At 40.1% G+C, this 14,852-nt stretch overlaps 1 protein-coding gene across 7 annotated transcripts in view; it reads left to right on the forward strand.

Moving 5' to 3' along the window:
- Positions 1 to 10,922, forward strand: part of pard3bb (par-3 family cell polarity regulator beta b) — a 343,528-nt gene extending 332,606 nt beyond the window's left edge. For all 7 annotated transcript variants that reach the window (XM_077216357.1, XM_077216355.1, XM_077216356.1 and 4 more), the window contains 2 exons: positions 1,649 to 1,725; positions 9,500 to 10,922. In XM_077216357.1, the coding sequence (XP_077072472.1) occupies positions 1,649 to 1,725; positions 9,500 to 9,854 (432 nt within the window). In that variant the 3' untranslated portion in view covers positions 9,855 to 10,922. The remainder of the gene's footprint in view (positions 1 to 1,648; positions 1,726 to 9,499) is intronic.
- The last annotated feature ends 3,930 nt before the right edge of the window (positions 10,923 to 14,852 follow it).

Raw genomic sequence — 14,852 nt, forward strand, 5'->3', positions numbered from 1 at the left:
AACAGGAGATACTCCTAAATCTGCATGCTGAATGAGAGGAGGTTTAGCCGGTCTTTTAAGAGATTGCTCATCTTGCTAATGTAATGTGCACAGTTAATCTGGCTCTTCCTTGAGTTTGAGTCAGGCTTAGTCCAGGAGGGTTGGAGGACTGCTAGACTTCATCCTGTTTTCAGAAACATAATCTGGGATCTGGCTTTTTACCCCCTCCCCAAGACTCCCAGTACTAAATCCCCCAATAAGCAGCCTTTGTGAGCAACTCACGCTGCCTTTCATGGCTTGATTACAGGGCACAGCAGGTATTTCTGGGGGAAGGTGACTCTGTGATGAATGCAGAGACAGTGACAGGGCCAGGGCTGGTCTAGAATGTGGCTTTGAAAAAGTCGCTCGCATGATAATTCATGCTTTACTACGAACTTATCAGTAATGTGACATGACAGATATTGGTGTCTGCCTAGGTGGAGCAGGTTTCTTAGCACCAAGTTCAGAAATTAACCATAGATCATGGCAAAAATGCCAGAGGTATTTTGAATGTGGGGACAAAATTGCCCACATATATATATATATACAGTATTTTATTTTACTTTCAGTTCAGTTAGATTCAAACATGCTGTAACATCTGTCTAATTATTGGTTTAGTGCTTCCTCAGACACAATAGTGACCTTAAACAAATAAATAAGATATTGTATTAAATTATTATATTTAATTTGTTTAATTTACATTGATTTGATTGTTGGAAGTGTATATGTTGTATTTCTGATTGTAAGTACCTTAAGATAGCATTATTAATCACTGAAAATGATTCATTATTTTGAACAGTATCTTTACAGATTATAGTTTTATTTAACAAGTATGGTTTCAATTGAGTGACAGTAAAGACAAATAATGTCACAAAATTATACTTTTCGATTTTTAAAGTTATTTTCTATGTGTCAAAGAATCTTGAAAAAATGCTTCACAGTTTACACAAAACATTAAGCAGCAACTGTGTTCACAATTAATAATAATAAATGTTTCTTGAGGAGCAAATCAGCATATTAGAATGATTTCTGAAGGATCATGTGACACTTAAAAATGGATTAATGATGCTGAAAATTCAGCTTTGTCATCACAGGGATAAATATAAAATATATCATAATATAATAAAATAGATAATATAAATTAAATGAAAAACAGTCATTTTAAATTGTAATTATATTTCACAATATTGCTGTTTTTACTGTATTGTTTATCAAATAAATGCTACCTTGGAGTGGATTAGAGACTACTTTCAAAAACAAAAAAATATTACCGAACCAGTATGTTTTCCTCATGTAAATATATGCATTTAAAGTTAAAATCAATATTAGTGCTATGTAACATGTTTAACGGTCACGGTCAACTATATCAAATGCATTCCAGTGTTGTGATATCTTGAGCATTATTTACAGCTACTTTTGTGTTTGATATTGATTTGATTGTCAGTAGTAGCCAAATTTGCTCACATTGAAACATTATGTACAACATGCTTTGTGTATATACAGCCCTGTTGACACTGCCACACCCCCATGTGCATACCGCAGTAGCTGTATTGCAGTCTAATATAATATGATGTGAAATGTAAACATCTTCATCTCTTTTTCACTCTGTTCTCTTCTTGGCCTTTACCAGATGCCAGTGAGAAACCCAGAACCCAGATTTACACCACGATATGAGGATGCCGAGCGACAGTACGCCTCCCTGCCCAGGTAAGAACATCAACTCATTAATCCTGCATCCTTCGTGACAAATCGGGGAGAGATGGAAAGCTAGAAAAGAAGAAGACGAGAGGGGGAGAGCAGGTAGTCATCTGTCTCTCTCATGCAGAGCTGAATAATCCTCTTTAATGCGTATAATTAAATCTGGAGTGTCTGCCTTCTGAGGCCCTCCTATCCTGGGAATTCACCTGATCCTCTCCGGGGAGACGGCCATGCGGTCACAGCTCTGTAACCTGATCACCGAGCACATTTCAGGAGCCGTCTAAAGTTACGGCTGCCTCTTTCTATCTGTCTTTTTCTCCTCCGATGTTTCTATCGGTCTCAATCATGTCTTTCCGTGTTTGCTGAGTCTGACCGACCACGACGGCCATCGTAAACAAACAGGCAAGCGCACAGGCGTGAATGTTGGCTCGTAAAGTCCACAGCCTGTTTGCCCTCTCTGGTCTGTGTAAACAGCGCTGGTGTTAGTGTGAGGGTCACGGTTTATGAGTTTGGCACATGTGAGTGTAGATCTGTCATCACATGATTGCTGAAGACTATATACGGATAACTGATAACAAATCAGGCACATTAAGAAATGTAAAACTTGCAAGTGATGAACTTTTAAAAGTGTTGGTGAGGCACTTTAATGGCACTCATTGAATTGAAATAAAATGCTAAAACACTTATAAAGTATTTATAATTTTCCCTGCAGCATCATTACATGGGTGAACTAAAATTTCACTCCTCCAAAATGGCTTATCGCAACAGATTTTAGTATCAACCACCCCGGGGTCTACTTTCAAAGCCGTTTCCTTTCTAAATAACGATCCTCACCTCTGTTAGTCTCTAGATCCATTAGGTTATGATGTGTTTTTTGTGCTTACTCAAAAAAGGGGGCCAAACCTGGGCCAAAAACGCCAATGGCAGACCCTCCCTTTCATTATTACACCATCCCAAACTGGAAGTGTTTGAAATCTGTGTCCGGCCCACGCTGAGTTCACTGGTTTTTGCAGTCAGCTGAAGGTTGGCCTGGTCACCAGAGCGTGCAGCTCCTCCGTGTGTGTCTAATTATGACCATTAGTTCATTGATATACCCACTAATTATCCAGTGTGCTCAGCTCGAGATCAGCCAATCAGAAGGTCCATTCACCACCTGCCCCCAGATTATTGGATTAACTGGGCTAGTCAAAGTTGTGTTTCATTGTGTTAGGGCTTTCATTGGAGCGTTTTAGTGATAATTGGGTGATGAATGCACAGATGGTGGCCCATCTCGATGAACTCTGGTCAAGAGTTAAATTTTTGGAGCTGTTCTTTAGAGGACAAATCAATCACAATCACTAATTCTTCCTCATCCTATCTTTCACTTTATGACTAACCAATTCCTTTCTTATAAAACTAAGAAACACCCCGCTAAATATCCCCCTAGTCCCACACTCTTTTCTGATGGTAGGCCTTCCCAGACCTCTTTAGACCGGTTCCAATGGTCTAATTGTTTATTCTGCCTCTTCAAGAAAGTTCTGTGTTAGAAGACATCTTAGTGTGTTTGCGGTCTAAATGAGTGCAAAATCAGCTGTTGTCAAACCTTAGGAAAGCTTAAAAGACTCTGTTGAAGCAGTTTGTACAAATGTCAGTAAATCGGTCTCGTATCTGTTATATTAGCCAGCGAGCTGTCAGTTTCAATGCTGCAAATGCCAGAAAAGAGCTCATGATGAGGGAAGAAGGTTACATTTGATGAGAGCTCTGAAAATAATGCCATATTTTCATTGTTCTGCCTGTTCAATGTTGCCCTGGCAACCAACACCCACCATCTGTGCTAGGCTGGACCTTCTCACCCTGTCGTCCGATTTCTCACTTTTTCCCCCTGCCTTTTCTTTCCTTCTCTAGTCTCCTTCTGAAATTCATGAAATTTTCATCCTCCTGTGAGGCGCGTCAGGTTTGTAAATTGTCGTTGGCATCAAAAAGACATGAGGGCTGATTGCTGTTCGGAGTATCCCGCAGGTGAGCACATAGGTGTCCGATAAGCTGCAAACTGCAAGCTTCTGCCCAGACCGTGTCTCGTCCAATAGCAGGACAAGCATGCAAAGCGTGACTTCAACAGAGCGAACCTCATTTAGCACCGTTCAACCCCAGCGTCCATTACCACACTGGGCAGGTAGCAGATGGTGGATATTAGGCTAATGATTAAATGAAGCTGGCGGAAATTTTTTGATGGTTTCACTTGCTATGGCAAATGCGCTCGATCATTACTCATTCAGCGCTCAGAATTCGCTTCGAGGTTTTGGAATAGCTGGGCATTTGGCACGGTTTCAGGGAGATATTATTCATGCTTGGGCATTCTCAGCCTGAGATGCAGGATCTGCAAAATCCACGGATCTATTTCAGACTTCATGGGAATGAGACCACTTAACCGCCTGACTCATCTTTGAAGACATGTAGCACCCGTCACACACCTTTCATACAGTTCTCCCACATACACACAGACGCCTATTCATTTCACACTCTCAAGGCTGAGTGTTGTAAAAGAATAAGAGTAAAAGAGTTGCTCATTTTCACTTCCCTTTTGTCAGAGCCATCTGTGATGCGAATCTTCAGTTACTGCAGATATTAAAGCAGTCGATTTAAGGGTTGAAATTCAATTAGATGTGGCAAAATAATCAGTTTTTAAGCCTAATTTCATTCCTAATTTGTATAATTACATTCTAGGCCGTACAATAACATTTCTGATGGATAGACACCTTGCTAACCAAGTTTGTTATGAGAGCTGAATGTTGTGTTCGGTTTCTCCACTACTAATGTAAGGCTAGAATTCTAACCAAATAATCCTTCCAGGACTTGTCTTCTCCGTGGGAGCCAACCCGGTGTTATATGACGGCCAGGGGTCAGTAAGGCCGTGTGTTTGTGTATGTGTCTGTGTGTGTGAGGGTAAGGTGCGTGATTCCCGAGGGCAGCTGAATAAACAGCATGACCTTCAGATGGTCCATGGTATTCCTTCTGCAGCCAGGTGCACTATAGGATAGGAGCTCTGATGTAATCTCCATAACATGGCTCTTATTTTACGGCAGCTCCTGTCTAGGATAGCTAGGATACTCTGGTTTGAATGTTTACATGTGTCAAAAAAATTATTGTCAGCTACAAACGCCTCAAGCGAGGAGCTTTACAGGCAGCAGAACATGACAGACCTCAATGAAAACGCCAAAAAACGAGATAACAGACGTTCACTAGACAACATTCACCTATCAGACACTGGAGTTGATGTTCCAGGATGAAGGTTTGAGGAGCGAGCAGCTGGTACCTTCTGTTTATTTTCCTCTTTTCTCCTTGGTGATTGACGACAGAAGCGTTTATCATTCATTATTTCTCACTTTACCTATATTGCTCTTTTGTTTTGGTTTCTCTGTCATTAAAGAGTCATTCAGTTGGTAATGAAATCTCATTTTAGGAGGGAAACTTTGTTACCTCAAGTTTCATAAGTGCTTAATGTGGTTAGGAAGCCCAGATGAAGACAGCAGTCTCTTACTTGCTTCGGCTGATATGAAGAGCCTGAGACAGTGAAGATGTCTCCATGTATAACACGCTGGCTTATGGCTGTCATCACCATTTGAAAGTAATGGTAAAACAGTCACAGAATATAATTTTGCCTGCATCTGCTCACTGCATGATCGAGAATTGGCAGCAGATTTTTAATATACCTTTCATTGTTCATTCGGTGAAGGTGGATCATTTAGTTTTTTAGCTATTTACGTTGCAGGAGTTTCCCAGGGGACTCATTTAGTCTGCACTGTTTATATCCATGTGGCTATCAAAAGAGAATCATGCAGTAATCATTGTGAATGGTTTTGTAAAGCTCAAAATGTTTGAGGTACTGTATGTGATAGCTTTTTTTTTTTTTTTGCTGTTTTTGTGGAGCTTAATAGGGGTTGATGCCGACGCAGGTTTTTTTTTAAAGTTGTTTACGTTTTTTATTGCCTTTTTTTAGATAGGTGACAGGAGTACAACATTACAATAAAAACAGGGTTCAACAGGCATATTTTAACCATTAAATAAAATACAGTACAAGACAAAATACAAAGTGGTTATCTACTTATTTTGAGACCTCACTGTAATTTGTGTCCAGAACTCTTCCCAAGGAGACAACTCCTACTGATGCAGATTTATTTCACTGCATTAATATATATATATATATATATATATATATATATATATATATATATATATATATATATATTATTCAGTTAATTATGTATATTTTATTTGGCAGCTGACCCATCGCCATGACACAGTTTGTCTTGTTGAACAGCTTGTACTATCCTTCACAGCTTCATTTTCATTCAAATCATTAAATATGCCATCTACTCTGACTAAGGTCCATGGTGCTCAGAACAGCTGCTCCCAGCTGTTGAGCCCGCAAAACCATTTAAATAACTGCACATCAAGAATGTCTTATAATTCCCAACCAAGCTCCAAAGGCTGTTGCACTGTCTCTTTAAACCAGGAGGGAAATGTGTCCCAGTGGGCCACATACCACTGTAGCACATTTAGTACGAAAAAATCGGGATTTCACGGACTGAATACAAAATTTACTGCCATGAGATACTTAGAAAATAATGGGTTTAATGTTTCTGAACTTCCTAACTTGTTTACTGATCCTTAGATGCTTTTTCCAAAGAACTTGATGCCCTCTTCCTGTTTCCCCAGCTTTCTCTTTTTTTAAAGGCGAGGCATGAGGGGTCAAAATTAAAGAAGGGTGGGGGGGGGGATGGGGTGACTTTTTGTGATTTTATCCTGTTCCACCATAGGTCTTGACCTTCTTGATAGATTATATAGAATATTAACTCAACTCAATAGAATATTAACAAATTTTACCAGAAATGTCACCAGAAACCTTTTTGATTTATTTTTATTTTATAATTCATTATATTTAATGTTTATTTCTACAAAATATTTTAACTCTTTCCCCACCGGCGGTTTTTTAAAAGTTGCCAGCCACCGGGAAATGTTTTTATCATTTTCACAAAAGTTTCATGGCTTGCATATGATATCCCTTGTTTCTGCTTCTTCTTCGCCTTTGTTTTGATTCAGGAGATTCAGTACTCTTTCAGAAGATGCCTAATAGCGCCCCCTACCGTATAACAGTGAAAACATGAAAAGCCGGAAATTCTGCACCAATGCATTTGCTATTTAGACCACATGGCGCAGGACGTGAAAATGATAACTGCCTCGGGGTGAAACTAGCAAAAAACGCCGGGTGTATGATAGGGCCCATATTGTCTCAAAAGTTGGGAAAAATTGGATTACAACAGGGTTTCAAAAATGGGAAAACCTATAGAAAATAAAACAGCTCTTTTGAGTAACATTCAATATTTTCTGAAGTTCAAGGACCTCCATACACTGAAAAAAAAGAAAAAAAAAGAAAGTTTTTCAGGCCCTATTTTGTACCCTGCTCATGGAAAGTTAAATGGACAGTGGCACTGGTTTCCCCAGCTGTCGCTCGTATTCACAGTGGAACATTTTTCACCCCACTAGGCCTCTTGTGTCCTTCCGTCCCTATAGACTCATCAAAACTGTAAGCTATGTGTTGTGTATTAGCTTGTTGGAGGACTATAGGTTTGAAACATGAAAGATTAATTGTTAATGTTCTGGGCTTGAGGTGAGCTGGCAGAATCAGGTGGAGGCAGCCAGTGCATGCAATAAAGCTGATATCTCCAGCAGTAATGATGATTTTGGCCTTCACTGGCCTCCAATTTGCAAACACAGACATACACACACTGCTTATCTGAGACTGTTGAGGCTGTGACGTCACAGCCACTGATATGCGAATGTTTGACTGAGAGGGTCAGGAGGGAGTGCGTGCATCCAGACGCCCAGTTGTCCCGCTGGATGGGTGGTCACAGCTTTAGAGAGATTAAGAGGATGCTGGTGATTTTTGGAATGCCTGTTTTCTTGCCCTACAGGTCTTCAGGAAACCCTCCCTTAGTGGGAAGCCAGACCACAGCGAAAGAGTGCGCTTTCCGTCAAGGGCATTCAGACTGATGTTTTCCACATTCAGTGGGAGTAACGCAATACGTGTGAAACACATACACAGGCCGTCTTGCACTAAAAGTAGCTAATTGATACTGCAGAGTGCCGTCAGACGGGAAGCTTGTTCACAGACACGTCGTACACGTAAATAAGTTAATGGGGTTGGTCTGGAAAGTCGAACACAACGATCCAGGCTCCTTAAGACATCTGGCATGCTGAGGCTGTCATTGATACTAGCCTGAGGTATGACGAGAATTGGAAGGAGGGGAAGGAAGACAGCTGATTCGGCACTACAGCATAAGCAGACGATCGCACTGATCATTACATATAGGTTACCATATATAAAACTAAAATATATACACTACCATTCAAAAGTTTGGGGTCAGTTAGATTATAAGTGGATTAAAAGGGACGGGAAAGACTTTTATAATGTCACAAATAACTCTTTTAAACTTTATAATCATCAAAGAGAGTGTGGGAGGAAGACAGCTGATTCGGCAGTCCAGCGCGAGCGGGCGATCGTACTGCCCTCTGCCTGGTTTTGTCTTCGCTCAAGTTCTCATCGGCCTCAGTCTGGCCGTCTTTCAGCCGAGGTGTAATGTAACTGCCATCTAAAGCCTCTGGAACTCTGTGTTCAGGGTACAGCAGCGCAAGAGCCGGAAAAATGCGAATTGTGCTATGAAAGGTGACCCCTTGCTGAATTATGGCGCAGTGTCTCGCCTTACAGCGGAGAATATACCCTAATCAGCCAGTGTGAAGAAACCAGAGATGGCCGACTGTCTACTGTCTCCAGGGACCCTGACCGCATGTCAGTCCCTGTCCCAGACTTTTGTATGTGTTTGAGACGTGTTAAAATGTTTATGTTGCAGGTCCTTGGTATGTCATGCTTGCCTCAGCACATGTAACACAGGATCATGATACCGGGACTCACTCACTCTCTCCCTCCCTCCCTCCGTCCTTTCTCACTCTCCACAAAATGCCACTTGTTAGATTAGGGGTTGCTGTATTATCTGTTCAACCTCAGGCACCTTATCCCTGCAGCATTTTAGCGTACTACCTTCAGATCCAACTCTTTTGCGCGTTGTAAATAGAAACATTTCATGCTTTCCAGAGTGCAAACACCTATACGCACTGGATCATTTGTGAAATCACCAATATGTTATTGGTGGGGGGGGGTATCCTAGACCAGCAGTTATGAGCAGCTTTCCCTCTAAAAGTGATCAGAAGCAATAGCAGGTAGTGTTTTGAGTGAACAACTCCACACTAGTCCAGGGGAAAACTCAGCCTTACACACGCTCTGCCTATGATTATTTTCCTTCGTTGTTCTTTTTTGTTGGATTTAGTTGTTTTCATGAAAATTTTGGCGTTTATCTAATCTTAATTGTCAAATAATTTTTAACCCCATGTATTGTAAAATTATTTAAAGAGTAGGCATTAAGAGTAGTCCACCCTATTTGACCTAGGTCCACTCATTTAAAGATTTCTGGCCTCGCCACTGATAGATACAGTAGCTATCTTTTAAGGTAGCATTCTAACTAAAAGAGAAATTCAAGTGACTACTTCGAAGCACTCTCCATAGGTACCTTCATAGGTAACGATCACTCACTTGCTTAATGCAAACAGTGTTCGTTATGTGGTCAATGATCCAGGCTCCTTAAGAGCTTGAAACCGCTAAAATCATGTTTGATCATGGGAAAGTCACACTTACACTGACCATCTCCTTCCAGATCCTAACTTCATTTCCTTTAACTTTCCTGTCTTGCAGAAGAGCACCAGTCGAACCTATTGAGTATCCAGTGCAGCCGTGGGCCGGACACAGGGACCCCTCGCACTACCCAAACCAACAGTCAGGCTACCACCCCAGCTACCTTCCCAGGGATAACTACCCTCACCTGGTGGACCCTCGGCAGAACGACTCAGGGTTCTATCACCCTCCTCCGCAGCAGAGAGGCCCCCTCCGGCAGGATGTGCCCCCTTCTCCCACCATACCCCTCCGAGGCCCTCGCTTCGAGACCATGAACCGCGGGGGCTACCGCAACAGCAGCCCAGAGCGCTACGCGTACGGAGAGGCACGACACTCAGACCCGAGACAGAAGAGTCCAATGACGGCAGCTGTTTAACCTCACCATTTGTTTTTTACCTTGTGTACGATGTTTCTAGAGCAAGCACCAGCGTGCCCACCATTATGGGCAGGTGTTTACGTGTTTTTTACTAACAATTTTGCTGGGTAATATCCATCTTAATAGCCAAAGCTACGTATTAGCATTGATTCATATGTAGCTCAGTCCCACTCAGACAGTCCCTCCATGTGTTTTTGTGTTTGTAGGCTAAATGTTGGCCTTTAAATGATCAGCTAGATCCAGTTATAAACACATTCCAGCACCATTTTTATTGGCACATTATTGTACAATCTTTACAATGGTAATTTGAAACTGTGGTATATGTATACTAATGTTTGTCTGCTTGCACGTTTAAGGATGAAAGGGCGTTTTTTTTTTTTTAGAGCACTCCATATACTCTATTTGAATTTAGTTTCCTATTACGGAAGGATATTAAGCCACTGTATGAGATGCAAAACAATGTGTCACTATGAACTGCAGCTTAGAATATTAACTTTTTTACACCGATTTGATCATGCATAACAGAAAGTACAACTATTTCATACTATTTTAGTAAGTCTGGAATATTATGTGAAAAATACCACAGTACATCGTAGCACTCATGATAATTGTCCTGAATGTGAAGTCATATAAACAGAGGAAGATGAAGAAAAAGAGGTTGTTTTTCAGGAAAAGGAAAGGAGAGTCAAAAGAACCTCTGACACAGAGGAAGGATGAGAATCGCTCGTCTTCCTGGGCTTTCAGCGTTCCCACCTGAATCCACACCTATGAATGGGCTGCCTGCCTTTTTATCCCACAAAAAAGGCGTTTGGTTTAAGATTCTTTACTTTTTGATAGTATTTCATGTTTAATGATTTCACATGTATTTTGGTACAAAAAAACTCTCTCTGCATTCAGAGTTCAGGCAACATAATAAAAGTATTATTGAATGCGATAATCATGTGAACCTTCTATGTAACTTTTTACTAAACAGAATGATCTGTGCAACTAGTATCACTTTATACATTAATACTATGTACAAAATGTTGTCGTTTATATAACACATTTTCAATAAATATGCATTTGAAACAATGTTGTCATTTTAAAACTTTGAAACTTACCTTTAGCTGCATATCTGAGGAGGAGAATCACTGAACTAGACGAATGGTCCTCCAGTATGATTCAATTTTATCTACCAGCCCCCTGATAGAAACTCTACCTGCATGTGTGATAATAGATGGCTGCAAATTAACACAGCAGTAATTATCAATTAAGATGAAGAGGTGATATGCATCTGTGATTATGGTCCAATTTTTAAATTTGAGATGAAATTCAGGCTATTGGAGAATGAAGAGTTTCGTGTGATAATTACAAAGGCCACACACCACATTATCTGCTCGGGATTAATTAGAGCTCTGTGCAGAAGAGGAATGAGAATGAGAGAAAGGGACATTAGTGTATGTAACGGCATTTGCTGAATGGAGTCATATCAGACCACTAGCAGCATCAAATGACATTACAAAACATGTTTTTAAGCAGGTTTCACAACCACAACCCCTTTTCAATCCCAAATTCACACCATTGGCTGAGCAATAAATTGTCAACTCAAGGTCAATGAAACAACCAAGCAGTACTGAAAGCACTACAGTATGTTCAATTGTCGAGAAAGTCAACATACATGGCTTAGTATCGCATTAAAATGGAAAGATGGAAGTATTTAAAGAACAATATTGGATACCTTCTCTCACTATTGGTTATAGACATATTCACCTTAAGATTTTAGAGCCAAGTGCACATGTACAACTGTAAAATTATTTTTATTCTTTATAAGCTGTTGGTTAAAAACATTGTCTAAAATGCTTTGGCAAACATATTAAATAAAATTAAATAGACATTGTCATTGTCTTCTCGTCCTCAAGTTGTTCAGACTTGTAGAACATATAAAGAGTTATCAATTTTTTTTTTTACAACTTTACGGCAGTTGAAAGAAAGATGTCCCTCCGCTCTGCAGCTATAATGGAATCCCTAATGCAGCAATAATAGTAAAGTATACAACAGTATACAAAAATATTGATTTAAAAAAAATGACAATGTACATAACGACCTTGGACACTGATAATTTATGTTTGTGTATTTACAATTTTCTATATATATATATATATATATATATATATATATATATATATATATATATATGTTAGATTTGCATAGGTGGAGTTTCTGCCACCAGAGCTATGAATCTTCTGATTTTGTTTAATAATAGATTTCATATTTACTTGTTCTATTTGAGTAAAGCTGTTTGTGGTTAGCATGACAAAAAAAGTTTTAAAAGTAAAAATTTTAGGCTGAATACATTTTTAGGCTGCTCTACCTTAGATGTCTAACAGCGTTCGTCAATGTCAAAATGATTAAAATGGCCAATCAAATCTAAGAAGGCAGGTCTTTCTGGCACTGTTACAATGCAACTAGAGTTTGTGGAAAGATGTAAGTAGATGCAAGTATTAGAATACTGTTTTACGATAGAAATGTTCAGCGACCGACATGCAAACTACTCAACTTTTTATCATGATTCATGTAGCCTAATCATAAATTAATGTGACGAGACAAGAAACGTTTGCGTTTTTTTCGACATATTAGACATACAAATTACTTCATAACTACAAGAATTTGCCCTAGAATTTATTTTACAATTCATATTTATTCCAAGTCATTTTTAATTATTTAATTCCTTTATTATCATTATTATTATTTATTTATTTGTTAAATAATAATCCCACCCTCCCCCCGTCTGCCGGTATGTGCCTCCCAAGCACAAAAGTGAAACTCCGCTTATGTAGGCTAGATTAAGGGTCGGGTAGACAATTTTCGGAGAGGCTTGCTATAGCAAGCTATTTTAAAGCATATCCCACCCTCCCTTCAGAGCGCTCTCTAAAGGAATGACTCCTTCAAAATCAGATCTATATCTATTACAAATCTATAACATCGCTAAAGCTGTGGTTTGGACTCAGCTGTTCTTTAATATTGAGAACTGCTTTTATATCTTAGGCCTTAATGGGCCTTATACTACCTTCATGTGCTATCGGAATAATCACAAATACTAGTTTCCTAGTTAAAAAATGGACATTGACTGCCCTCTCACGTCACAATTTGAATGCAATGTTCTCATGATCACAAGTGGGAAATCACAAGTAATCATCTGGATAGTACGTGAAGGCAGCATTAACATGCATGGTAAAGTGTGTTGGCTGCGCGAGCAGGGTGTGTGGAGGTATGGAAATACGTTGCAGGCAAGACATAGTTTTGATTGAACATTTTATGGTCCTACACCTTCCGCAGAAGATACAATTAGACCATTTACCTTAGTGATTGCTATCAGAATATCCACATATGTGAAGACACTTTCAACCAGCATAACAACAACAACAAATATATATACATATATATATCTGGATAAATCTCCTACCCTGGCTTTAAGATGTAAATGCGTCAATTTCTGCTACAGTGCTGCGTCGCCTCTTAATCTCACGTTTTCTTCCCTCCCGATGAGGACATGCATGGACGAGAAGAAACTTATTGTGTAACCAGATAACAAAATATGTTGTTTCCAGACATATTTTGTTATCTGGTTGAATCTCCAGGTAAGACATTGCGGCAGCTGTAGCTGTAACATTAGCCTATAACTCAATCAACTTTCGTATATGTTGCATACTATAACTCCATAAAACCTTGTCACTTACCAATTGTACGTATGCTTCACTTCAAACTATTAATCCTTTTGTAAAACGGTGATCAGTAGAACGAAGTTGCCAAGGGACTGTGCTGACAGTGATCCCTAACTCTCAGACTGCAGTCTGTATTGAGTGTAGACCGTAGCGATTGGCCTATCAAGCGAGCCTTCAGCTGATAACGCTAATGTGAATGAGACATCCCTTATGAAAAACAACTATAGGAATCTTGTAGTATTTTAGGACAAAATATTATAGTAATCCTATAGGAATACTATAGTATTTTGGGACATACTATAGAAGTACTATAGAGGTATTACAGAACATCACAGAAGTATTACACTACTATTTATTGCTTGTAGCCATTTTGTCCTCCTTTCCGGTTCTGTGTGTTTATTAGGAAGGATGTAGAACTTCAATTCATAATTTGTTTGTTTATTGGCGGTACAGAAAACGACACAGCACCTCTTCGGCATGATTGTTGCGTGTATCATCCACAGAACTGTTTGCTCTGTAAGCAAACTGAAAGGGATCCAGCAGGTCCAGTGATGTCCTTCAGGTGGGCCAGCACCAGTCCTTCAAACAACTTCATGACCACAGACGTGAGAGCGACAGGTCTGTAGTCATTAAGTCCAGTGATTTTTTTTTTTTTTTAATGACTACAGACCTGTCGCTCTCACTACTTCAAGACCACAGACGTGAGAGCGACAGGTCTGTAGTCATTAAAAAAAAAATCACTGGACTTAATGACTACAGACCTGTCGCTCTCACGTCTGTGGTCATGAAGTCGTTTGAAAGACTGGTGCTGGCCCACCTGAAGGACATCACTGGACCCCTGCTGGATCCCTTTCAGTTTGCTTACAGAGCAAACAGTTCTGTGGATGATGCAGTCAACATGGGACTGCATTATATCCTGCAACATCTCGACAGACCTGGGACTTATGCAAGGATCCTCTTTGTGGACTTCAGTTCGGCCTTCAATACCATCATGCCTGATCTTCTCACAGCCAAACTGACCCAGCTCTCCATACCATCCTCGATCTGTCAGTGGATCTCCAGCTTCCTGACGGACCAGCAGCAGCGAGTGAGACTGGGGAAACACACATCCAGGACTCTCACCACAAGCACTGGCGCCCCTCAACGGTGCGTTCTCTCCCCACTGCTCTTCTCCCTGTACACTAATGACTGCACTTCTAAAGACCCCTCTGTCAAGCTCCTGAAATTTGCCGACGACAACACTGTCATCGGTCTCATCCGGAACGGTGACGAGTCTGCTTACAGACTGGAGGTTGAA

Source organism: Siphateles boraxobius, unplaced genomic scaffold (genome assembly GCF_051911475.1).
Source record: "Siphateles boraxobius isolate OS27281-9 unplaced genomic scaffold, OSU_SipBor_1 7, whole genome shotgun sequence".
Classification (NCBI taxonomy): domain Eukaryota; kingdom Metazoa; phylum Chordata; class Actinopteri; order Cypriniformes; family Leuciscidae; genus Siphateles; species Siphateles boraxobius.